Source organism: Sinocyclocheilus anshuiensis, unplaced genomic scaffold, assembly GCF_001515605.1.
Source record: "Sinocyclocheilus anshuiensis isolate Anshui unplaced genomic scaffold, SAMN03320099.WGS_v1.1 scaffold1317, whole genome shotgun sequence".
Taxonomy (NCBI): Eukaryota; Metazoa; Chordata; class Actinopteri; order Cypriniformes; family Cyprinidae; genus Sinocyclocheilus; species Sinocyclocheilus anshuiensis.
The window spans coordinates 718,854-743,728 of record NW_015551117.1 but is presented as its reverse complement, the minus strand read 5'-3'; the positions used below and the strand labels follow the sequence as shown (position 1 = coordinate 743,728).

Here is a 24,875-nt window from a genome sequence, read left to right as displayed (position 1 = left end):
CTCACTCACTCACTCACTCACTCACTCACTCACTCACTCACCCACTCACTCACTCACTCACACACACACACACTCACTCACTCAGTCACATGATAAGAGAGAGTCTTACCTCTCAGATAGGTCCTTCAAGGTATCTTGGAGAGGTGAGGTGTCCAAGTCGCAACATCTAGCTACTGGGGTGCCTCAGGGCTCAGTTCGTGGACCACTTCTCTACTCTTGTTCAAGCTCTTGTTCTATCCAGGCTGGACTATTGCAATGCTCTCTTGGCAGGTTTTCCAGCCACTTCTATCAAACCTCTACAATTAATCCAAAATGCCGCTGCAAGATTAATCTTTAATGAGCCGAAAAGAACGCACGTCACACCTCTGTTCATCAATTAGCACTGGCTACCAGTAGCTGCTCGCATAAAATTCAAGGCATTAATGTTTGCCTACAAAACCACCACTGGCTCTGCACCCCTTTACCTAAATTCATTACTTCAGAGTTATGTGCCCTCTAGAAGCTTGCATTCTGCAAGTGAACGACACATTATTGTGCCATCTCAAAGAGGCACAAAATCACTTTCACTGACTTTTTCATTAACTGTTCCCTCCTGGTGGAATGACCTGCCCAAATCAATCCGAGCAGCTGAGTCCTTAGCCATCTTCAAGAAACAACTAAAAACACATGTTCCATCTTTATTTGACCTTCTAACTCTAGCACTTTCTATTTATCTTCATTTTTATAAAAAAAACTAACACTAGCTTTCTATTTTTTCTATTCTATCTACTTGTTTTTCTTTGTGTGTGTGTGTGTGTGCGTGTATATATATAAAAATACCTTGCTACATGTACTGCCTTAGGCTAACTGAGACTTGTCATTTGCACTTATATATTGTTGCTCTTTTGTTAGTTTTGATTGCTTCTATTGTCCTCATTTGTAAGTCGCTTTGGATAAAAGCATCTGCTAAATGACTAAATGTAAATGTAAATGTAAAATAACTGGAAGCCGATTGTACAGCAAGCTTTGAACAAAATGGCCTGCTTTTGCATTCAAAATAAGGTAGTTTCTTTCTCTCTCCAGCATGTAAATAGTCTCATTTTATGTTTCAGTAAACTATGAGGAGTAGTTTGTATGTATATAGGGGAGGAGACATGCTTGTTTTAAAATAGACCGTAGCACTGACTGGCCAGTGGACAGGGATACATTAACCAGATCAGTACTTCCATGGGAAAGCAGAGGAAGTCACTGCGCCAGGACCCCACTGCCCTCTGCAGCTCATAAACACACATGTGCACACACACACTTCACAGAATTACAGTAATCATTTTTTAGAGTACTGTTTTCAGACATCAAGTTACATACTACAAGACATGTGTATGGGAGTAAGAACGGAATGCATAATACCATACTAATTGCTGTAAACTATCGTATACTCTTAGTTTTCTAGTTAATTTTCTATATGCATTACATATAATAGATAGGCAGAAAGGTGAAGCATACAACCAAAATGCATGGGCTACTGTTTCACATAATTCAATGCACAATGTTTTTCCATTAATTTTGAGGTTTACAAATGAAAAGGTTAGTTTACTCAAAAAAGAAAATTCTGTCATTATTTACTCATCCTCATGTCATTCCAAACCTGCATAACTTTGGAGCACAAAAGAAGATATTTAGAGAAATGTCTTTATATCCATACAATGGAAGTCAATGGTAACCAAAACTGTTCGGTTATCAGCATTCTTCAAAAAATCTTGTGTGTGTGTGTTCTGCATAAGAAAAAAAGTACATTTAGAACAACATGAGGGTGAGTAAATGATGACATGAATCAATAAAGGATCAAAAATGATTGAATTATGAACTAAAAGGGTTCTTTTAAAAAAAGGCTTAAAAGCTACAATTCTATGGTCAGCTGTACTAGTATTGACCAAAAATATTTGTACCTGTTTGTTGTTTAAATATCTGAACTCATCCCTGTTTTTCTCTATTTTCCATTTGCACTCTCTCTTCTGAACACATTCTGTCTAAAACAGCGTGACCTCCATTTCCCTGTCTGGCTCGCGGGGTTTGCACAGCCCTCTGCAATATTGCTTTTAAACGAGTTCCTATAAACAAACAATTACAAGAGAGGATGACTTATCTGCCTCAATGGCTTCACTATGGGGAAGCGCTTAATTTAAGATTTCACAGTACCCTAGAAAAGAGGACAGGGGCCAAACGAAACATACATTCACTTTCCCAAGCTCTCTAGGAACACACACAGACAAGATACATATACAAACAGAAACGTCATTCCCATTCAAACTGAGGGGGAATGTGCAGTTTGTTCAGTTGTTAAGTTACACATTAATAATACTAATAAAACACTATAGGCTGTAGGCTAGAAAAAATACATGAATACTTGACAACACAAACAGAGGAAGATGATAATAAAAAATAATCTGTACTCTCTCCGAACCTCAGTCTTTTGTATTTATGACATGTAATAGTTATTCTAAGCTGTAACTGCAGCGAGCATTAATCATTGTCACACGATTTATAGCTTATGGTAGCATGACCACCTAGTAAATTAAAATATAGGTCAATTTGTGGCCTCCTATAGCCATTAAGTTGGCCACAGCAATAATATTAAATTAATGGATGAGCGTGTGGACGGGAATACGAGGCCTGACAAGTGGACCTGATCAATAGATTTCAGGGTGAGTGGTGAGGTGCGGTCAACCTGAAAGTGAGTCTGACTGCTCCAGAGCCGCTGTGCAGTAATCACACTGCTGGGGGCCCGACGCTCCAATGGACTCCACTGGAATGGGCTTCATAAAGAGAGGATGGGTAGGTGGAAGGAGTCTGTTTAAGTGCACTTGGAGCTCCAGGTGGAAGAACTGTATAATGGGGAGTAGGGCTGGCAAAAATATATTTGTAGCTCCCATCACATTTTGAATCAATGCTCAAAAAAATCTGAATCGGTGTTATCAGTAATTCCCTATATGGACAAAAAAGTAATCATTTACAACATGCTTTTTCTATCATTTTGAGTTTGACAAAAGAAAGCATTATGAACCGCCAAGGTCTTGAGTTCGATTCTCTGAGAATACATAAACTGGTACAAAAATGTGTAACTTAACTTAAAGGCAAGTCATGTTGAATAAAAAACGCTTGCCAAATGCATACATGTAGGTATTACAACAATGTAGCATTCCGTACTACTGCTTAAAATGTTTGTTTCATATTGCATACTGTTTCAATACTCTATTTTCATTGTATATATTTACAGTATAGCGCTGTATGCAGCAAACAGTGTGCTAATATTCCATTCTGAACAAAGCCAGAGAAACACAGAAGAAAGAGAATAAAATACGAGGGATGCAGATCAAAAATTGTTGCATTAAGAAATAAAGAGAAGGTGCTTAAAACCTCCATCTCTATTGTCAGCTACTACTACTAGTACATAGATGAGTCCTCTGCACAATGTGACATTGCTGCAGCCTGGAATTAAACTGCTGGTTTTGTCTGGTCAGATTAGAACTGGCCCCCCGACTGAGCCTGGTTTCTCCCAAGGTTTTTTCTCCATTCTGTCACCGATGGAGTTTCGGTTCCTTGCCGCTGTCGCCTCTGGCTTACTTAGTTGGGGATACTTAATTTCCAGCGATATCGTCGACTTGATTGCACAGACACTATTTAAACTGAACTGAGCTGGATTATGACATCACTGAATTCAATGATGAACTGCCTTTAACTGAAAATTGAGTGTTTACTATTGTCATTTTGCATTATTGACACAATATTTTCCTAATTAATGCGGTACAGTTACTTTGACACAAACTGTATGGTTAAAAGCGCTATATAAATAAAGGTGACTTGACTTGACTTGATGTACTTCTTCATGTTAGCTATTGCATTAACACTGAATTAATGTTATATATTAATATATATAGTATATATTAATAATTAACTGAATTAATTATTGCATCAACTGTTGTTAACATACCTTGTTGTAAAGTGTTTGTAAAGAATCATGCTTCGTGAAAAACTTAAAAAACTTAAATTTATTAAATATGTGTTAAATTAATATAAAACACGTTTAAATCATATTATCATGACTAAGACCAGCAATCATGTTGCATGTTTCCATTCAGAGCTAAAGGAACAACAGATTGTTATCGTTGCTGTCAAGTAAATATCAACATATTTAAATCAATATAAGAACTTCTGATGAAGCACATACTTTTTGTATGCAAGTGTGTAGTATAAATACTTTCCCAGTTCTACTACGCCATCAATGTTGTACAGTTTTTTGACTGTTGTTGAGTTATATGACATATTGACAACAACCACAGAAAAATAATTTACAAGAGTTTCAAGTTCAAATTCAACACAAAGAACAACATTTCTACCTGTAGAATTTGAACAGTTTTAATATCCTGGAAGTCATTTATCATTTTTCTGCTTTTCGAATCAGATGGCTTCTATAGCGCCCTTGACCTAACAGGATAGCAAAGTCTCTGGCACAGTTAGTTGTGTTAAGCATTTTGGACTTGCTTGATGAAAGCCAAAATGATCATACTTAAGCATATAAACAGCAAAACAATGAAACAAATGACACAGCAGGATGACATCTAGCATCAATGGCCATTTCATTATGTTATAACATTGAAAACAAAGGATTCATATTGCTCAGATGGTTCAAAAAATTCTTTATGCATATGCACACACATATGCCCTCATATAGAGTAACACGTCTGCCCCCGGCCTGTCCTTTTGTTCTGCTATTTTATTGTCCCAGATCCCCCTTGCGTCTGGTTACCCCCGCAGCATCTGCCAAGGCTGAGCCCATTGTCCCCTACTGTGTCACACAAACAGAGCTCAATTAAGAAGCCGTACTCTCTACAGCAACACTACAGTTTAAGCCTGTAGCCTGTCATAGCACCTGCCACACACGTCCATCACTTTGAAGGCTCTGTAACCAAACTCCTCTTCAATTACACTGCACTAAAAATAGCATCTGTGGGTTTACTGTGCCTGTAATGTTAGAAAGCTTGTGGCATTAATTGTTAAACACTGTATTTGTGAATGTGCACACCCCCGGAAGGCCGACGGCCACTTAAGTCAGGGTTTTGATACTCAATATAGTGAATGAATGAGTCAGTAGTCATTGACGAAAAAAGTGTGTGTGAGTTTGAATTGCGGTGGATATTTTCTTGGGGCACCTAGACACTTTGCGTATTAGGGCTGGAATGCCACACGATTTTTGAAAAATTGAACAGATTTTAAAATACTTGCCTACTTTGTAAATGGTTACAGAGGAAAAACTGTACATCTCTAAATTTCAGATTTTCAAGGTGTTCTGAACAAGCTAGTTTCTAGGAGACACACAACAAATGAAAACAAAGTGTTCTAAAATTGGCTCAAAATATCAAACATGTTTAATTTCCTCCTACTGGAGCTAAAGTAAGTCTGTTCCCATCAGTTTCTGTGAAATCTGTCAGTTCCAATCTGCAGACTGGATCTGATGTTAAGCAACAAGCGTTGACTCCTCGAGACTATAAATCGGGGCAAAAATACGGGAACAACTTGTGTGGTGTATTCCATCCTTTAGGTGAACACTGCACCTCTGTTGATTTCACATGGAATGGTGGTTCCAAAAACTTCAAGGAAAAATTTAATGGAAATAGTCAAACAGACACTATTACGTGGGCCCACTAAGGTCCTCTATGGAATATTCTACTGACCCACAGGGAAGGAGGACCCATGCATAAAATATTTGTTGAGGTGATTTTAATGATGATTCTTGCTTACATCGTGTTCTAACTAGACACAACACCGTGACACACAATAAAAGGTATCTTTTCCATGTTAATCAAAGTTTTCATCCTAACCAGTCATTATGGCAATATGCATCAGTGGATTCTATTTTAGAAACAGTTTCTATTTCTTCAAGAACATACAAATTCTTAAAATGATCATCTCAGGTACCGATTATGTGATTTATTTAATGTTAAAAGTGTCTAAAGTGAGTTTGAATATCCTTTTGCCTCACCATACTTGAAGCGTCAATGAATATTTAAAGTCTACATGAAAACACAATATTGAGTTGAATTGTTGTAAATTAAATCAACTAAAACTTGGATTTTTGGAATACACCTTAAAATGTAGTTGATGAAAACATTATGTATTGAAATATTTTAGTTGTAATTTTAGTTAGTGAGTAATTTAGCTATGGCTATTGCCCTTTTTTTAACCTCCTGTGAGGTTGCTATGGTTTTTCTGGATTACATACCACACGGTGAGCGTGATTTCACCAAGTACAACATGTTCCTGGATCAACATTCTTGTTGATCCTGGAACATCATTCCAATCAACCAATCAGAATTGAGAGATAACTTTTCAGGAAATGTCAGTTTTAGACTTACAATCAGGATTAGGTGCTTCTACACCCTTGTTAATCAGCTATCATTTCACACTGTTTTTAGGAATAAATGATGGGTAAGGTTAGGTTTAGGGGTAGGGATTGGGTTAAATCTGTATTTTTGGACAGTAATGTTGATCCAGGATCAACAAATGATGTTGATCCAGGAACATGTCTTACTTGGCAAAATCACAGCGACCATACCACACACACATTCATACTATATAGAATGCACTTTTTAATGGTTGCAATGTAATTTATATTATTATACCTATGTGATTTCGAATGAGCCACTGAATGATAGCTAGTTTCCAAGTTAATGCTTACTAATATGCTATTTGCGTTTATAACCACCAACACATGGAACAGCAAAACGCAATGTTTGTATCAAAGTTTTGGATGCCAAAGTTTGCTAAATTAGCATTGAACAAATAGTGGCATAAATGCAGTTTTTTTTCTGCAGTTTTGCAGAAAGTACATTTTCTAATTCTTTGTTCACTGCATGGACAATGATAAAGTGACTATTAGCTTGAAAAAAAATGTTAAGGTTACAATTATGCAGATAAAAAACTGAAATCATCTATAACCCTAATCATTATTTTTACAGAAAATGCTGCTGCTTCCAAAGTCAGCAGAACTTAGTATGGGGAGCATGTCCCAAGACTTCTCCCAAAAAATATAAATATACAGTTTTTGAGTTAATGGTGAACCTGTTCCTCCAGAATGATGAAAACACCCTTTCTGAGCACTATTCAAATACTAACTAACTAAATAAATAAATGCTACTTATAAAATACTTATACTTATAAAATGCAACATCAGATTGTGATTTTAACCAGGTCATAAGCATAGACACTTATGAAATAGCAATTATCTTGTCACTGACAGCATTACCTTTAATCTGCTCACAAACTTCTTGGCTTAAGAACTGCAGCTAATTAACCACACACACAAAAACAAGAATGCATTTAAATATTGATTGTCACACACACACACACACACATTCTGCTCAACCACCAAGCTTGAGTATTATGTGTGTGTGCAAGTATGATTATGAATATTTTAGGAGCACATTTAACACGGTGAAGCCACACAGCCTCGGAGAGGGATTTGAGCCCACTCATCAGCTAATGACCCTGGGCGCTTCCAGCAAACCTCTTCATATTTTAAAGAAAGTCGATAACACAAGCAGCCCAGTCAGCAGCATTAAGATTCATACAGACGCCACGGGACCTGAAAAAAATTAATAACACGCGTGCCTAACAATCCATCCTGTGATTTAGAGCTGGACTGAACCCCTCTGCTCAAGATGCAAAGTGGTAATGAAAACACATCCAAGATGAATTCTGAACACGCACGCTTTCGGCGCTTTACCTTCACATATGGAGAAAAACAAACACTGTAGTCTCTTTTCTAAACTATGCTAGTCAGTTGCAAATAGTTTTAGATTTTATCTCTCTGTGATTTGTTTAAAGTTTAATAAATTACCTTTTTATATAAACTGTGTCGAGGGTTTGCTGGCTTGCTCACCATTTTTTTTTTGTGCAAATACTTGTACTGATTTATATACTTGTCCTGCAACGTCAGGTGATAAAAACAAGCTAAAAAAATCGACATTCGTTGGAAGAGGTACTCAAGCTATATCTACTACTCACATGTTATATTCATGAGGACATCACTAAATCCATTTAACAAATGAATAATAATCAGAACAATAGAGTCTGTTAAAGTCTGTTATCAAGCAAGTCACCAACGTGCAAGAAGGAAATGCTAAAAAAAGTGCAAACCCTGAGACAAAAACACACAACCCAAGGAAAATGAAAAAAGATGGCGCTCTCTTTCATTCTTTCTAGCTTATCTCCTATTCAAAGTTTGCCCTCAGCCACATGCAGTCACAGCATCATCTCTACGGCAAAGCTGGGCCACCCTCCCAGAGAGGCTAGACAACATATGGTGCTGTCTCTCAACACAGAGTGGTGTGACAGGCTCACACAAAGAGAGAGAGACCGAATCAGAGGAAAAGAAAGACAGAAGTGCCTGGCTGCGAGAAGGTTATAGAAGAGGAAATAAGAACCTGCTGTAAGAGGAAGTGTGGCTTTGGTGATTTATTAATTTAGCTCATGGCCACATCCCAGCATTCTACTTCATCCTGATAGAAGTTAATGCATCTTTAGTCTCACAGAGCAAGACTTTCGACTATTGGCATAAAGTACGGTCCACACTTATTGATCATGATAACTATAAAGCTTTAATAATAGCTCTAATTCTATGAAACCAGAGAAGTCCAAACAACACAAAGGAACAACATAATTGGAAGCACTTTCAGAATAAAACACCAAATCAACCAATCACAGTTTGCTCTTTTCCACAGTTCCACAGTGAGTCTAGAGTGTGCATCAAACTTTTTTACAAGTTCCTGATTTTGTTGTGCATATTTCATGATATCATTGCATTGTATTCCAAAGAAAAAAAAAGCCTTCGTAATCTTTTATCTGTAATAGCATGTTTCCCCTCTGAAATGACTTTTTCTTTTTTGGGGTGACAATACTAAGAATCTTTCAACAAAAAATGTAGAAAATTGCTAAAAAGTCATGTATTAATCCATAAAATTGGTCAAGAACTCTGGAAACTCTGAGAACAGTGAGAATTATGTTCTCATCCGCCGCCTTCTTTAACCACATGCTATTTGATTGGTTGTGATTAAAATCACCTCTGACTGATCAATGACACATGGTAGCCATGAAAAAATGTTAGCCGAAGCTACAGTCTAGTGACTGTGCATTGATTTTCATGCACAAGCTTGGCATGTGGTGCCAGGATCAGATTTGCCTGTGTTCTGCCATCTCTCTCCAAATGCAAATGAAGTATGAACATCCGATTACTACATGATGTGCAAAAACAGCCCCAATACACTGTCCTTACAACATTTCCAAACAAACCTCCGGCAGCTTTTTTTGCGGTGACCTGCAGAACTAGTGCAGGTCTAAAGAGGACATGCTGCCTGGAAGTTGGATTGGGAAAGCCCTGATTGTCTCTCCTGTGCAGTGATTTCTGTTGCCTTGAAAGAAAGCAAAGAGAAAACAGAGTGGATCAATAACTCATTAGAGGGAGACTATCAGTAAACTAGAGTGCCATGAGGACGGTAATGGCCAGCAGAGACTGACTGTGAAATACCACTGCAAGGCAGAGCAAACAGCCTAATCTGTATTTCAAGTATCGGTCCTCAGCAAAACAGACATTTGTGATGACTATGATTAGTGGCTCAGTATGAGGTTCCTTATACTTAGGTCAGATCCTTAAACTTCAACACAAAACATAATTTGTCTCACACCATTTATCATACAGACATTACTCCTCAAATTATGTGGTTCATTGAAAAGAAATATGATATAATGTTTCTAAGCAATTGGACCACCAGAGACTTTCAAACTAGAACTTTTGGTGTTGACCTGTAAAGCTTTTCAGGTGTGCTCCAGTATCAAGTCCACCTAAGTCCAGCTGGTCTGGTACAGTTTATGTGAACTCTGTTACTTATTACAGTTAATATGAACATAATCTGTTCTAAATCACAGAAGTGAACCACTGTTGATGACAAATAATTTGTATCATTGCATGCTCCTGGTCATACTATAGTAATAGTATTATTGTAATAGTTGCAAGTCTCCAAAACAAATTGCCTTTGCATTTCTTGAAATAAATCTGTGGCAGACAAACACAAGTCAAAGCGACAAAAACATGAATAAAACAGTGATACTGACATTTCATCATGAGGCGTTAACTAGTTACAGTGCTAAACAGCTGCTACTAGAACATACAGTGGTATTAATATGGATGATATAAATATACCAGAACTCAGACCCATAGGTCCTCTGAGCAAAGAAACCAAGGGGACAGAGCAAGGAGGTTGGAATCAAACTTGTAATGGGACAAATTGTGAAAACAACTATAAACTTAAGGAAAGACTTGGGGCTTGGAACACAATATTTTAGGGGTGGGCAAAGAAATGAATTGCAACTGCATAGTAAGAACCACTCAGCAGTTTTGCACAGGCAGGCACCACTCATATTTTGGTTAGTAAATGTGTTTCAAAGTTCTGAAATTTATTTTTTCAATCTGTATTGAAATCAAGTGACAGTTTGAGCCTCAGTCTGATTGAGAACTGTTTCTGTAATTCTATCTTGCTGCATCAGCTGAACACCAGCATGGGGCCCCATATGTGCATCTCACATTCTGCTCCCAGTGGGCACAAGCTTTGGGCACCGATACTGTCCACACATCTGCTTGGCTGCCAACAGTGCCTGCTTCCACTTCCATTGCCATGGTTATTGGGGAAGCCCTGCTCCTTCCTCTCCATATGGGCTGGCTAATGCAGATAATGTAAGAGGTCTGCTACACGACCCGAGCCCGTCAGGAACCGACAAACTGTTTTGTGTCAGGCTGAAGTCAGTTTTCATGTATAACTTCAGGTTTGTGATTGATGAAAAAAAAATATATTATAATTCTATATAATACACAAGTCAGATCACAGGGCCTTTTTTATGGTCTAGGTTTGGGCTTAATTTTAGCTTTAAATCACACTCCTGACAAAATAAGAGTAAACAAGATTGATATATAATGTACATTGTTTCTCTTTTATTCTCACACAGTGCCCTAACCAGACACAGCGAGACATGCTTCTAGAGCAATTAATTTATCTTTCCACACCAAACGCAAAACTGGTACGCAATGTGACTCAGCCAATCAGAATATATTTCATGTTCACCGTACAGTTTTAAGGTGCAAGATTTTAGACTAATGAGATTTCATTGATGGACTAGCCCATACAATGCCATTAAAAAATTTATATTGCTTTTGATATATTGTGTTATGTATGGTTAGTGTTACTCTATCCCTCTCTCTCTTTCAAATTAACATTCACTTGTAATCCACAAATAACACAATTACCATCAATGATCATACACCCCAAGAACCAAAATGTCAAACCATGCCAGCACAGTTTCACTGTTTTCAAAGCAGAATAATTCCAGTGTATGAGTCCTGAAGGCCAGACCTGTTCCTGACATATGCTCTGGGATGAGGGTAGACTAGAGTCTGGTCCCGTGTCATGTCTGCAGCATGCTTTTCCCTGTCCCGCGTGGTGAGGATCGCTTATCCCCCTGCAACTGCACATATGCTCGGGACATGGAACAGTTGGATGTGGCCGTGGGCTAAACTGGGTCAGGCTGGCACAGATGGAGCCAAATTCCCAGTGGGTCACCAGAAGCTGAACAAAAAAGAGAACTTCTGTCTTTGAATCTTGACAGATATAATCTGTCTCCATTGAAAAATACCTAAAAACAAAACCTGTAAAGAAAATGTAATCCAATCTAGGTCGCATGGCTCTGTGGATGTCAGGGCTTAGAACATAACGGATGTCTACTTCACTTAAAAACAAAGCCTGACATGTTTTTGTTTTTTTTGTCAAAAGTGCTGCTCCACTCTGATGTAAGTACACCCTCCCTGTCCCTCTTAAATAGAGCAGAGTTTGTTGTTTTATTAAAAGGCTGTGATGTCTTAGATCCTCTGGAGGTTTTGCAACTTTTGCAAAATTTAAAGAACATGACAGTTACCCCTGGAGATACCAAATGATGCTTTCCAAATGAGGAAAGCTTGTAGCTGCTTTAAAGCGCTGGTATGTGCTGAACCACAGTCATGGGGAAAATCCTAGCAAATCAGACATGGGAAGACCTCATGGTACATGTTTTAATTATCAGTCCAGTGTAAACCACACATTTTGGCACAGATGGAGAGCAGCATTAGGGAAGCTCGACACAGTTAATTCTGTATTTCATACTCAAAACAACAAATGTTACAGAATAAACATGGAACATAAGAGGGCCCAGCAGAGAACCTTGGGGAACTCATATGGAATAATCCAGTAAAGGGTCTTTCTTTCATATATTATTGTCCACAAATTCCTTGAAGCTTTTTAAGTAATACAAAAAAAAAAGGTTTCTTCTCACTCTTTCATGGCATGTTGACAAAGAATTGCCAAAACCAGTTTCCTGAAGTTTCTTGTATAATAGAGTACAAAGGTTTCCATGTGATAATGTTGTGAACTTCCTCCCGAGACCAGATGCCCAGCATTGAATAAAGTAAGCCCAGATGCAGACTTGTCCTCCTGTATACAAACTGTCCAAGTATGCAAAGCATTTGTTTGTGTGCCATGAGTCTAGCATGTGTTTACACAACTGTATCTCTTGGAAAGAAATCAAGTTTGCAGCTGCAGCACCAAATAATTCATCGCCCGCTCCGCGCCCAGGAGAAGCCACAGGTAGTTGATGAAGTGGCAGTGCCAAGCATCCCAACTGGCATAGACAAAGCGCAGCTGCTGAGAGTCAACGCAGCCAGATGCCGCCGTCAACGTGCCATGTGTTCTAAGAGGGGCAAGAGGGGGAGAGTGAGGCGCTTGCCAAGGCATTCTCATCTGGTGCCAACCTAACACATGTTTTTGGAACACCCCTTGATTTCTGTTCCCCACTCACTCTCCAAATCTTTAAAAAAAGAGGGGGCATCTCTCTTCTCCCACAGTTTTCAGAGAATCCTGGGCCAACCAAATGGGGAGCTGGCGCCCACTGCCGGACGTGTTACCTGCTAACACCGTGACTGAGAAGATACTGGGCTGGCGGACAGCCATTGTAGCTATGCGTCAAATATATGCTCACCGAGTTGCCTTCTGCTCGCCGGTCACCCTTCGGTCTTCTTTCCAAACCAATCAGATTGTTGATGAGCGAATATGTTTGAAGAGCAGCTGGAATTTCAAAATTCATACCAAGAGCATGCTGGGATCCAAGCCTGGTTCCGTTAAAAAGAAAATCATTGAATTCCTCATGAAAGAAGAAGGATGTCCATCAAAACACCTACATCACATGCAATACAAAGCGCCAATAATCAATTAAGTCATTTAAAGCCTTAAGGAGTGTTCTCGCTTCCAGCTCTTTCTGTGGTGGTGAATGGATCCTTCGTTGACGATACTACTTCTCAAACTGGAGGGGAGATTCTCAGACAAAGCTTTCAGTTTGCAGGAATATGCCATCCCTATTTACCACGGAGGGGTTTAGGGAAGTGAGAACTTTTTGAATGAGTGCCATGTCTGAACAATTCTTATTTGAGGCCCGCGACTGCCAGCTGGTGGCTAAGTGTGCCCGTGCTGTGAGCTGATGCCAAAACCAGTTGGCATGATGAAGCTTGGACGAGAACAGTGTGATGGCAAAATACACGCTTAGATGTCAATACTCACCAACTTCAGTCCATCTGTCTGTCTGCCTCATCCTATTTTCATACTAGTTGTATGTATGTGAAAAAAAAATATATATATATATATAGACTGCATTTTTGTTATTGCATTGTATTGTTATCATTTCTAATATATCTAAATGTTACATACCTGCTAAGGCCAACATTTCTAACAGATGACATCCATATCACTAAAACAAGATATTCTGTAGCCTACTTCTTGTCTATTTTGAAAACAAAGATAATGTTTTGGTTAATGTATTTTCCCTTCTTTATAATCGCACCTAAGTTAAATGCTACAATAAAATCTAAAGATATTGTTGTGGCTTACAAAATGCAAAGCTCTTTGATAACGCAAGATAAAGGTCCAAGTCAAGAGCCTGGTAAATAAAGGTTCCGCTTTGCTTCGATTTCCACACGGATTAATTTTAACGGCGCACCGCATCCAGTATGACTTTCGGTAAGAAACGTATTATTCTTCAGTCATGTTTGAGGAAGGTCTTGTAGTTCTGTTACGATTTTATGCATAGCGAGCTCAGATAACGTTATAAAGGCTAACCTTTCGAGCTGTCCACAACAGTGCGTCTTCAGAAGTGTAAGAAATGTGGGATAACGTTGTATGGAGACTACTTGAATTGAACTTGTTTTAAGATTGACTTTTATAATGTTTGGGTCTCAGGTTGGGTTCCCCTGTGCTGTTTGTGAAAAATGAATGAACGAACGAATGAATAATAAAGGAAAATGTAATAAAAATAATAATAATTTATAGTTATTTATGTAATAATATTTTTCCCTCTAAAATTATGTAATGTTCCTCTGACCTTATCAAGTAATGTGACAAATTCAGTTTTACTTTTTAATTACAGGAATTTCTCAAAAGAAAGATTGTATACTGCTAAAAGAGGCTTGGGAAATAAATTTTCATCAGTTTCAATGAATTACAAGAAATTTGTTTCTGTCTTATGAGGCTTGGGATTTCTGAGACCCCCCATATATAAAAAAAACAACTTATAAATAGTGCTTGAATCTCTGCATTCTATTAATAAGTACATACATATATTTGTGTGTGTGTGTGTATATATATATACACACACACACACACACACACACACACACACACACTTTGTACTGAAGTTTAAGGATTTGACCACCTAAGTATGAGGAACCTCATACAAACTTATTTTATACAAAACATGACATGAACATGCTCAAAATGTTTGAGCAATGACATATTTGTTTTTTGCCACAACTTCCTGGATTCCTGCATTTCCAATGAAAAACTGAAAAAGGGATTTTTGAAAGTTTGCAGAATGACTTCTTGTAGTTTGGAAGCGTCAATTAGAATAGGATAAAAACAAAAATAAATAAATTCAGTAATGTTTCAGAAAAATGCAGCCTTTAATATACTTATTTTTACACACTTTAATGAAGAAAACTAAGTTTAATAAAAATGGCTATTTTTACTGACATAAATAGGTCAATTAAAAAAAGTAGCTATTTATTGTATTTATGAAATGCTGACAGGACAAGTAAAAATCTTTAATGTTGAGACTTGTGTCGTAAGTAATGCCTTTTAATTGTCTTATTGAAAAACTGGGTATTTTTAATCCTTGTTTTCATTTATATACACTATATCAATATTAATATTTACTTTTGTTTCATTTTGTATTCCCAAGCTTAGACAGATGACAAAGACTGTGGGCAACTCCTGTGCAATCCTACACTATGCTGTCCTTACACACCGTGTCCATCTGGAGCTGCTCTTCAAGTTGGTCTCACTGTAGGGGAGGCAGAAGAGTCCTGAAGTGGCTGCTGGGAAATGTCGAGCAGAGAACATTCGCGTCATCCAACCTAAAATTCTCTCCAGCTGTAAGGAGAGTTGCTCCTGTTTTCTCCAGAGCTTCTGCGTATGGAGACAATGTGGCCATTACGGATCACAGCGGGAGCCACACCTACCGCTCCCTCTACAAAAACAGCAAAAGCCTGGCGGGGCTCATTACTAAAGCACTCACCTGTCAATCAGGAGACCTGCAGGGCAAGCGTATCTCATTCCTGTGTGCCAATGACGCATCCTACACTGTGGCGCAGTGGGCGGCCTGGATGTGTGGCGGCATAGCTGTGCCATGTACCAAGCATCCTCCAAGTGAGCTGGAATATGTCATCTCAGACTCCCAGAGCGAGCTGCTGGTAGCCGGACAACCTTTCATGGATACCATTGAGCCCTTGGCCCAGAAACTAGGGCTGCCCTGCCTACAGCTTCCCACCACGTCTAGCCTAGATACTCTACAGTCTGAGGACACACGGATGCTACCTGAGGAGAACATCTCAGACTGGGCAGAGAGGCCAGCCATGCTCATCTACACCAGCGGCACCACGGGCAGACCAAAAGGAGTGCTTCACACTCACAGCAGCCTGCAGGCCATGGTAAATGAGTATTTATTATATGACCCTAGACCACAAAACCAGTCATAAGGGTCAATTTTTTTGAAATGTAGATTTATACATCATCTGAAACTGAATAAATATGCTTTCCATTGATGTATGGTTAAACACAGCTGGACTCAAATGAAGGTGTAGAACCATCTCAAGGATGATCAGAAGAAATGGACAGCACCTGAGTTAAATATATGAGTGTCACAGCAAAGGGTCTGAATACTTAGGACCATGTGATATTTCAGTTTTTCTTTTTTAATAAATCTGCAAAAATGTCAACAATTCTGTGTTTTTCTGTCAATATGGGGTGCTGTGTGTACATTAATGAGGAAAAAAAATTAACTTAAATGATTTTAGCAAATGGCTCAAAGAGTGCAAAGAGTGAAAAATTGAAGGGGGTCTGAATACTTTCCGTACCCACTGTATATATATATAATACACACACACACACATTTATTCTCACAAATAGGACACATGAAAATTGTATCAACCTTAAATAGTGATCCTGACCATGTCCTGTGATTTTTTTTTGTTTTTTGATGGATGCTTCTGTTTTGGCAATAACTTGGTTATGAAATTATTTTTAGATGTAAAATCAGATTGGATGAGCCACATTTGAAGCTGTTTGGAAATAAAATTTGCTAACAATTTTCACTTGCTAAAAAAAAAAAATAATAATAATTAATCTCATAGCCATGTTAAGGGAACAGAACATCAATAAAATAGCCATATCAAGGCCAAAAAAGCTTTACTGTTAAATGCCTGATTTGGCTCTATTATAAAAAAATAAAAAAAAAGTGGTTAAACTTCTGCAAACATTCAATGTAACATAATCTGTCTGTCTGTCTATCTATCTATCTATCTATCTTTCTTTCTTGCTTTCTTTTGTAAAGATTTATTTTTGGCTTTTTTGCCTTATATTAAGGATAGGACAGCAGCATTGTAGACAGGAAGCGAAGTGGGAAAGAGAGAGAGGGGGAACAGGATCGGGAAAGGTCTGTGAGGCGGGACATGAACTCGGGAGACCCGAAACGCAACAGAACTATATGCCCACGATGTTATTGGCGCCAACACCAATATTTTTCTTACCAACATTATTTAAATGATCTTCTTTTGTGTTCCGCAGAAGAAAGAAAGTTACAGGTTTGGAATGACATGAGGCTGAGTAAATGATAACAAAAGTTTAATCTTAAGCATAGTGTAATGCAAAGCCTATAATGGCTTTTTGATTTTTTTTCCAATAATATCATCTAAACCAAAATCATGCTGCACAACATTGGATATATTCATGATATATTCATGGCACAATATAATCAAATGAGAAGATCAAGAGTTTCACCTACTCCGATATTGGAAGAATTGTTACATTAGGATTATTTAGCTGACAACTCTTTTAGTGTGAGATGAATAACAGAAGCTGAATTAGGTTTGATGAGAGCTGTAGCTGTGGAATGAGAACCCCTCCCTCCCCTGATGTCATTGCATTCTTTTACTTTCGTTCCACTTCGCCTCTCTGAGTAATCATTCTGATTGTTTCATTTCATGGGCCACTCAAGGCAGTGTTTTTTTTTCCAGCAAAAATTGACCTGCATTTCCAATAGGGTGGAAAATTAGATCACTCTCAATTAAGGGGGAGCCTCTTCGGACAAGCTCAAGTGCCTGTGTTTCACAAAGACTGGACAGAGCTGCCACTGGTCAACTGTTTATCATTCTCACTACTCCCCACTGTAAGGCACAGTGGTGAGTAGTCTACTTTTTAAACTCTTTAAGCTTAATTTTAATAGTTTTGTTTTTAATTTTATTATATACAAATGTATATAATTAATAAATGTCTTTTTCAAAATCCGTACATTTTAGCTAATTTATTTAAGAATTTATATAATATAATAATTAGGTCTTCCCTGTCATAGAGTATGGGTACATCCCTAAATGTGTTTTTCGTAACATTTACAATTGTGGTGAACGGCATTGTTTTGTTTGTGTGCATATGAGGAATGACTGGAGTATGCTTACGAATTCAAAGAAAATTTTTCATTTTAAAATAATAATTGTATTAGTAATTATTGAAAATAATGGTTTAATTTCAAATTAAATGAAAACGGTACTGTTCATAGATATCAGAGAAATTTGGAAAGAACAGTAATCAGTGTTTTTTTTTTTTCATTTGTGATCAATCTGATTAAAGTGATGGTTTACTTGCAAAATATACATAAGATGTGACTGGCAAAATATGGAAGTCAGCTAAGATAAATTGATGCTCTTACTTGAGTTCTGTGCAGTATTTTCATTAAGTAATAAAGAAACTGTGTTGGTTACAACCAGTGTCATCATTATTAGGGGCTTTGCGGAGGCATATATGCATTTCATGTCAGATTCTCTTGATGTACCACAATCATGCAAAACAAAATAAGAAATTAAATTTAATGCCTGTAAAGAACTATAAATGTAATAGACAGGTGAATTTTAATCAAAGTTTGATTATAGGTTATGACACCAAGATAACCTGATGAGTAACACCCAAAGCAATAGGGCATTGGGGTTGAGTGTACACATTTCGACCTAATTCAGGACTGCGTGATTGTGCGTGTATGCACCAGCCCGGCTGCACGTGGTAAATAATCATGTTCATGCCACAGCACAATGAGAACTGAAGAGTTGCTTGTGAGCATCATTCAGTCCATTTTAACTCAAATGGTTAATATTAATTCACATTGCTGATTTAAAGGTTTTGAGCACAATGGCTTTGGCCTGTTTCTGTGTAGCCAACGTGATTGTCCCATGCCTCAAACACGTGGACCATGAAAACACTCACAAGTACCTGTAGGTCAAAATCTCTTTTTCTTGTCTTGTAGGTTCAGGGTTTGGTGTCAGAGTGGGCATGGAATAAAGATGATGTCATCTTGCACACGCTGCCCCTTCACCATGTGCATGGCATCGTAAATAAACTGATGTGCCCACTCTGGGTGGGTGCTACCTGCGTCATGCTGCCAGAGTTCAGTGCTCAGAAGGTACAGTTCTTCCACTAACCACATCATTACCACAGTTCCTTCATATAACATATAGATCCTAAATCTGTTGACTTAAAAACCACACTTAAAAGTGACTGAAAATCATTGAATGAGAAATCAAAGGGCACTTTTCCTGCCAAGCATTTCACAAAATATTTTTGTTGTCATGCTTTATATTGTTTAATTGCATTCGAAATATAGTTAATTCATATTTGTAGTTACACTGTTAACTTGACCTTCAACTACAACCCAACCCTTACCCCAAAACCTAACTTTAATCCCTATTATCCAAAACCTAACCCTGTCCTTACTCATAAATATAACCATATGATACAGTAGCTCAAACTCTTTAGCAGTAAATGTGGGAATTATTCAGGACAACATGCAGTTACACAGTGAATCCATAGACTTGCAGGCATTTAATGTTAGTACATAGTAGATAAGGCCACTTAATATAAAGTGTGACCAAACTTTTAAATTATACACCATTAATAAACTGTTCAAAATGAAGACTAAATGTATTGTGACACTAGTTGTCAAACATTAGTGGAACATTTAATGTGATGGACTACATCTGCTCTGTTAGAACACCTGTGTGAACTGACTGAACTTCATATGTCTGTTAAAAATTGTCTGGCTGGCTAAAAGTCGCTTAGAAAAGGGTTAGAAAAGTTTGTTCTGAGAAAGGTCATACATAATTTGTTTACAGATGCCATTTGGTTTGATATTTGGTTCTCTAATGCAATGATGCTCATACTTTTATTTGTATAAATTTTATATATACAAATACATTTGTAGCTGATGCATGCATAGCATCTTATTACTGTAGTACAGTCTGAAATATTACCGTTTTTACAGTTATATGGTAACTATCATGACCAAAAATGATTACTAATGAATCCAGTAGTGATAGCAAGTGTAAATAAATATTCTGGGTCATTTACTACTTGATTTATATGTATCACATTTGTAACATACCTTCGATTTGCACTCATCCCTTTGGACACTTTTGGACACAGAATGCACTATAATAGTTCATAGTAATACAGTACACTTGAGGGCTGTTAACACCTGAAATAGTTAACCCTTCGCTTAACCCTGGGTTATCGTTGTCCTAAACCCCAGGTAAAGCTACATTTTACACTTGTAATTTAAAAGTGGGGTTAGAACTGCTTTTTACCTCGAATTATAAAACCCTACAGTGTGAAACAATGTGGTGTCAAAATGTTAGGGCTAGATGCTTAGCATCAGACCGCCAATCGTGTGCCTTCTATTCATGTGCTTTGGACACACAGTGCCTTATAAAACAGTTGTTTCAGTGTTTGAGAGGAAAAATGTAAAATGCTGAAAAAAAAAAAAAAACGTGAATTGGAGTGAAGAAGAGACTGTTTCATTCTTACCTTTTTAGTCAGAAAAGTCCATTCAGGAGTATGTAATATAATATAAAGATGCGCAATGCCAGAGTGTCATTAATTAGCTATGTTTCCATCCAAAGTTGCGAATTTTACTTTTGAGCAAAACTGGAAATTCGCATAAAACATTTGCAAATAAAGCACTGTTTCCACCTGCGAGACGAAGAGGAAAAAAATCACTTCCTTTCACTTAATTCACTTATCACTTCCTGATAAACTGGCGCCAAATATCACTAAGAAAAAGGTAATTTGCTGCAATAGGAGAAGCCACTGTGGGTCTTTTTTCGTATATAATAAATTATTTGTGCCTCAGAGCGAGCAAACGAAGCATGTGGTCATGTTATCTTGCTTTCAGAGGCAGATGCCTGCTGTTTGGAAATGCAGTAGTGAAAGATAGTTCTGGAGATAATTATACCGAACCACTTTGACTCAAGCATTTCAGAATGTCCAAAACAACATTTCAGATGCTGTGCAATGAGATCAGTCCACTTGGTTAGTCCAGTTGTGCTGCCCCACTACACGAAGTCACATGACTTTGTGTTTCCATCGTAGTTTATGCGCATATTTTTCTTATTGGATAAAAAATTTGAGCAGTGGCAATTTCACTATCACATAAGGCCTCCAATACATGAGAAAAGTTCATCGACCAAGTAAAGCAATCCCACCTCGAAAGAAAAGTTTAGACAATTTTGCATAAAAAATAAATAAAAAATTGTAAAAGTCTTCTTTAACTTAATGTCAAGCTTCACAATTGTGCCTTAAACCATTCAGCTTTCTTGCCGGGTAGGCTTCAATTACTGTACATTACTAAATGTGTTTTCCATTTGTTTTTGCGAACTGTGGAATGAGTCAAAAGTGTCTGTGGTGATCGACAGCATGCCACAGATGCAATACGTAGATATTAAGTTGTAAATAATTCCACAAAGATTATTCAACAAAGCCATTTTATTTGTTCCATTATGCACTCACAGCGGAACTTTCTTAGGGCAACATTGCAGAAGTCGTGCTGCAAGCGTCAGTGAGTGGGGGGCGTCTGCCCGGCTCCCCTGGGGAGGACCTCATGAGACCTGCACAATGAAGTTGTGTGTAGCAGGGTGGAGGAGGCTGCTGATCACCTTTATCGGGTACTTGTCAGAGGGATGCGCTAATTGTAGCTGTGTTGCTGCGTGCCAGCGCTGCAGGCATCAATACCAGGACTCAGGAACTGACAGGCTCTGGCTCAAACCTCTGTGTGTATGTGTGTGCGTAAAAGACAGCCCGGACTGTCACAGCAAGCACGGAGTTTGCGTGATGGATTGCCCAGTGTAGCTTTGTATCTGGCCACGCCAACTCTCGGTAAAGGCTTTAGAAGCAGATCAATGGATGGCATGACATTGAGGAATGATCCGCGTTTTGTAAAGGGAGGGGGCTTACGGCAGCGAGCGAGCAAGCGGAAGGGCTTTAAGGTCCAGGAGAATTTAATGGGAGTCAAGGATCTGATTGACAAGAAAGGTCTGGAGAGGACACAACAGAGAAAAAAGACATTCGGGACAAGAAGAAAGTTACATTCTCTGTTTTCCACAGATATGACCTTGAACGCACATGTTAAAAAACAAACACCTTCTTTGAGGGATCAAACGCTTTATTCACCACAAGGGTTTTATTATTTACAACATGCGGTTCAGTAATTTTTAATGAGGCAGAAAAATCTATATTTGAGCCACCATTACTTTGGCTTGGAGTTGTTTGAGTGATGAGTGCTCATCTCAGTTCTGGTGGGAGCAAAACATGCGTGTAGATGAATTTATTGTGGTATGAATGCATTAGACAGCCTGCAGTCAGAGACTCTACTATTATTAATGATGGGATGTAAAAGGTTATCCATCATGTGATGGTGCATGGCGGGTGTTTTCTACATGTATGTTGCTCATTATTGGATTTCGGTGTGATAGTCTGAGATTGGGCATGTACAGTTTTGCAGATACATTTGCTTTGAAAGAAAAACCGTGTTAAAGACCCTATGATATTAAAATTGGAGTTTTGTAGCTTTCAGTGTTAGCTCCGAAACATCTCTATGCTAGTGTACTTTTAAACATTTACAACAAAAACCTTTTAGCAGATACCTTTAGAAAAAGTGATCCAAAATTTTAGAAAATGGATTTAAAGTCTTATAAGAGCCTTAGTACGTTTTTTCACCCCAAGATAATGCTCTCTTAAATGTCACTTTTCATTAATTTCACTTGCCATTATTAAGCAAGTCTGTGATCATAGTTTTGCCAGGTTAATGTGTAAACTAAAGACTATTGTCTATAATAAAAGGACAAGTCCATTCATGTATGTCCTACCCCATCTTATTTCTCATTTAAAAATTAATAAACGCTGGAAACCTGTTGTTTGTTTATTTTTATTTATTTGTAATTTTTTATTTGAACTTTTGCTGTATGTAGCAATCAACTAGGGAATTTGGAACATTTTAAATAGAGATGCATAGGGATGCTCCGATCGATCGGTCAGAGATCGGTATCGGCCGATAATCACATTTCATGCCTCGATCGGTACTCACTATTTGGCCGATCTCACGAACCAATCGCAATTTGATGACGTCAACGCCTGACTACATACATGATGCGTGGGGATGTAAATGATTTTAAGCCACAGTCATGTCATCGCCGGTGTGGAAGGAATCCGTGCATATGTGGATCAGGTGACACGCGTGCATTAATTGACATCTAGTTCGAGTCGATCTTGTTCGGTTTATTTGGATTTTGAGACTTCATTTTCGCAGTTTACAGCATTTCATGTTGCATTGTGTTTTCTTTGTTTCTTTTTGGTTTGGCTATTCTCCTCTACCGTAGAAATATAATATAATATAATAAATATAATTATTGAACTAGTTCTAATTTAACTTGTCTTAAGACACAGAATAGCTTATATTAATTTTGCCAAGCAAGAACTTCGTGATGGTACCTTGGTTTTTTTTTTTCTTTCTGTAATTCAACGGCACGCCCAACTTCAGTCTACTCATCACCTTAAATTTAACTGTGTTTGTAGCCGGTGCCATAGCCAGACTGATAAACAAACACTGACCGAAGTTAACTTCGGGCTGGGCAAGGCGCGTGCGCCCGATGAAACCGTCTATATAAAGCTTGAAGCATCAGAATCAGCATCGGTATCGGCCGATCACCATGACAAGAAATCGGTACTCAGTATCGGCTGCAAAAATCCTGATCGGAGCATCCCTAGAGATGCACCAATCAACTGTCCAGGGACAGGAATCAGATGATTTTCCAAATGATCGGCCAAGAACCAAGAACACACTACACAACTGAATGAATGAATACAGTTTCGTATTATTCTGATTTAATTGAAACAATGCAAAAAATTTGATGTGGAAGATAACACATGCGTTTAATTAGGTTAGGGGAAACAATGCCCATTTATAAACAGTGGGCAATGACATCTGTTTTTTATATACAGCAACTAATTTCTACCTCTTTCCAGTCACAGAGCACTTTATTTTGAGAGTTGTTTAAGTGAGAGAACATCTGTAACTTAGCACAGATTAGGGGAAATTGTAATGTTTAATAATTTATTTTATTATGTAAATAATTTTTTGTATTGAAAAAAAAAAAGTAGATTTTTGTTTGTATATGCTTTCATTTATAGTTCTAAAATCGGTATCAGCAGGTCACACTTACAAAAAAATAACATCGGAATCAGCTAAGAAAATTGCAATAGGAGCATCTGTAATTTGAAAGAAAAGCCTACTGCACCTGCCAAAATGTGCTATTACACAGTCTATGCAGTGTGCAATGAGCTTGACTTGACCTTCAGTCCCACAATGCAAAGTTCTTGACTTGACCTTTCATTTTCAGTGCGATGAATGAACAGCTAAAAGTTGCACTCCTCTTTTTTTATTTATTTTTTTGCTATTTGCAGCTTTATTTAATTCATTTGTTCAAGTTTCAGAAACTTTGGGTATTTTGTTATGTTTTTTTCTTCTTCAGCTAACAAATTAATTGGCTGAAGTCTGCAAAACAATTTGACAAGTTACATTTATTTTGATAGCTTATTGTCAGGAATGTCTCCAGACAAAATGTGCCAGATTTTATGTGAATTTGATGAGCAGCCTGTGCATGACAAGTTTACACACATGCATAGTGTACTTTGAAATAAACAATATGGAAGGACAAACAAATTCATTCAATTCTTTGTTGGGGGGCTAATGAAATGAAAAGAGAAACTAGAGCAACTTGGGTACCAGAGTGGAGAGGAGGAGGTGTGGTGATGAGAGATGGGTTTTTGATGATAAAAGGTGTGTGTGTGTGTGTGTGTGTGTGTGTGTGTTGGTGGGGGGGGTTGATGGAGAGAGTGCGAGACAGC

At 37.9% G+C, this 24,875-nt stretch overlaps 1 protein-coding gene across 2 annotated transcripts in view; it reads left to right on the top strand.

Annotated features, from left to right (window-relative positions):
* Nucleotides 1-14,058: 14,058 nt before the first annotated feature.
* Nucleotides 14,059-24,875, top strand: part of acsf3 (acyl-CoA synthetase family member 3) — a 35,999-nt gene continuing 25,182 nt past the window's right edge. For both annotated transcript variants that reach the window (XM_016453189.1, XM_016453187.1), the window contains exons 1-3: nucleotides 14,059-14,120; nucleotides 15,337-16,084; nucleotides 18,946-19,101. In XM_016453189.1, the coding sequence (XP_016308675.1) occupies nucleotides 15,386-16,084; nucleotides 18,946-19,101 (855 nt within the window). In that variant the 5' untranslated portion in view covers nucleotides 14,059-14,120; nucleotides 15,337-15,385. The remainder of the gene's footprint in view (nucleotides 14,121-15,336; nucleotides 16,085-18,945; nucleotides 19,102-24,875) is intronic.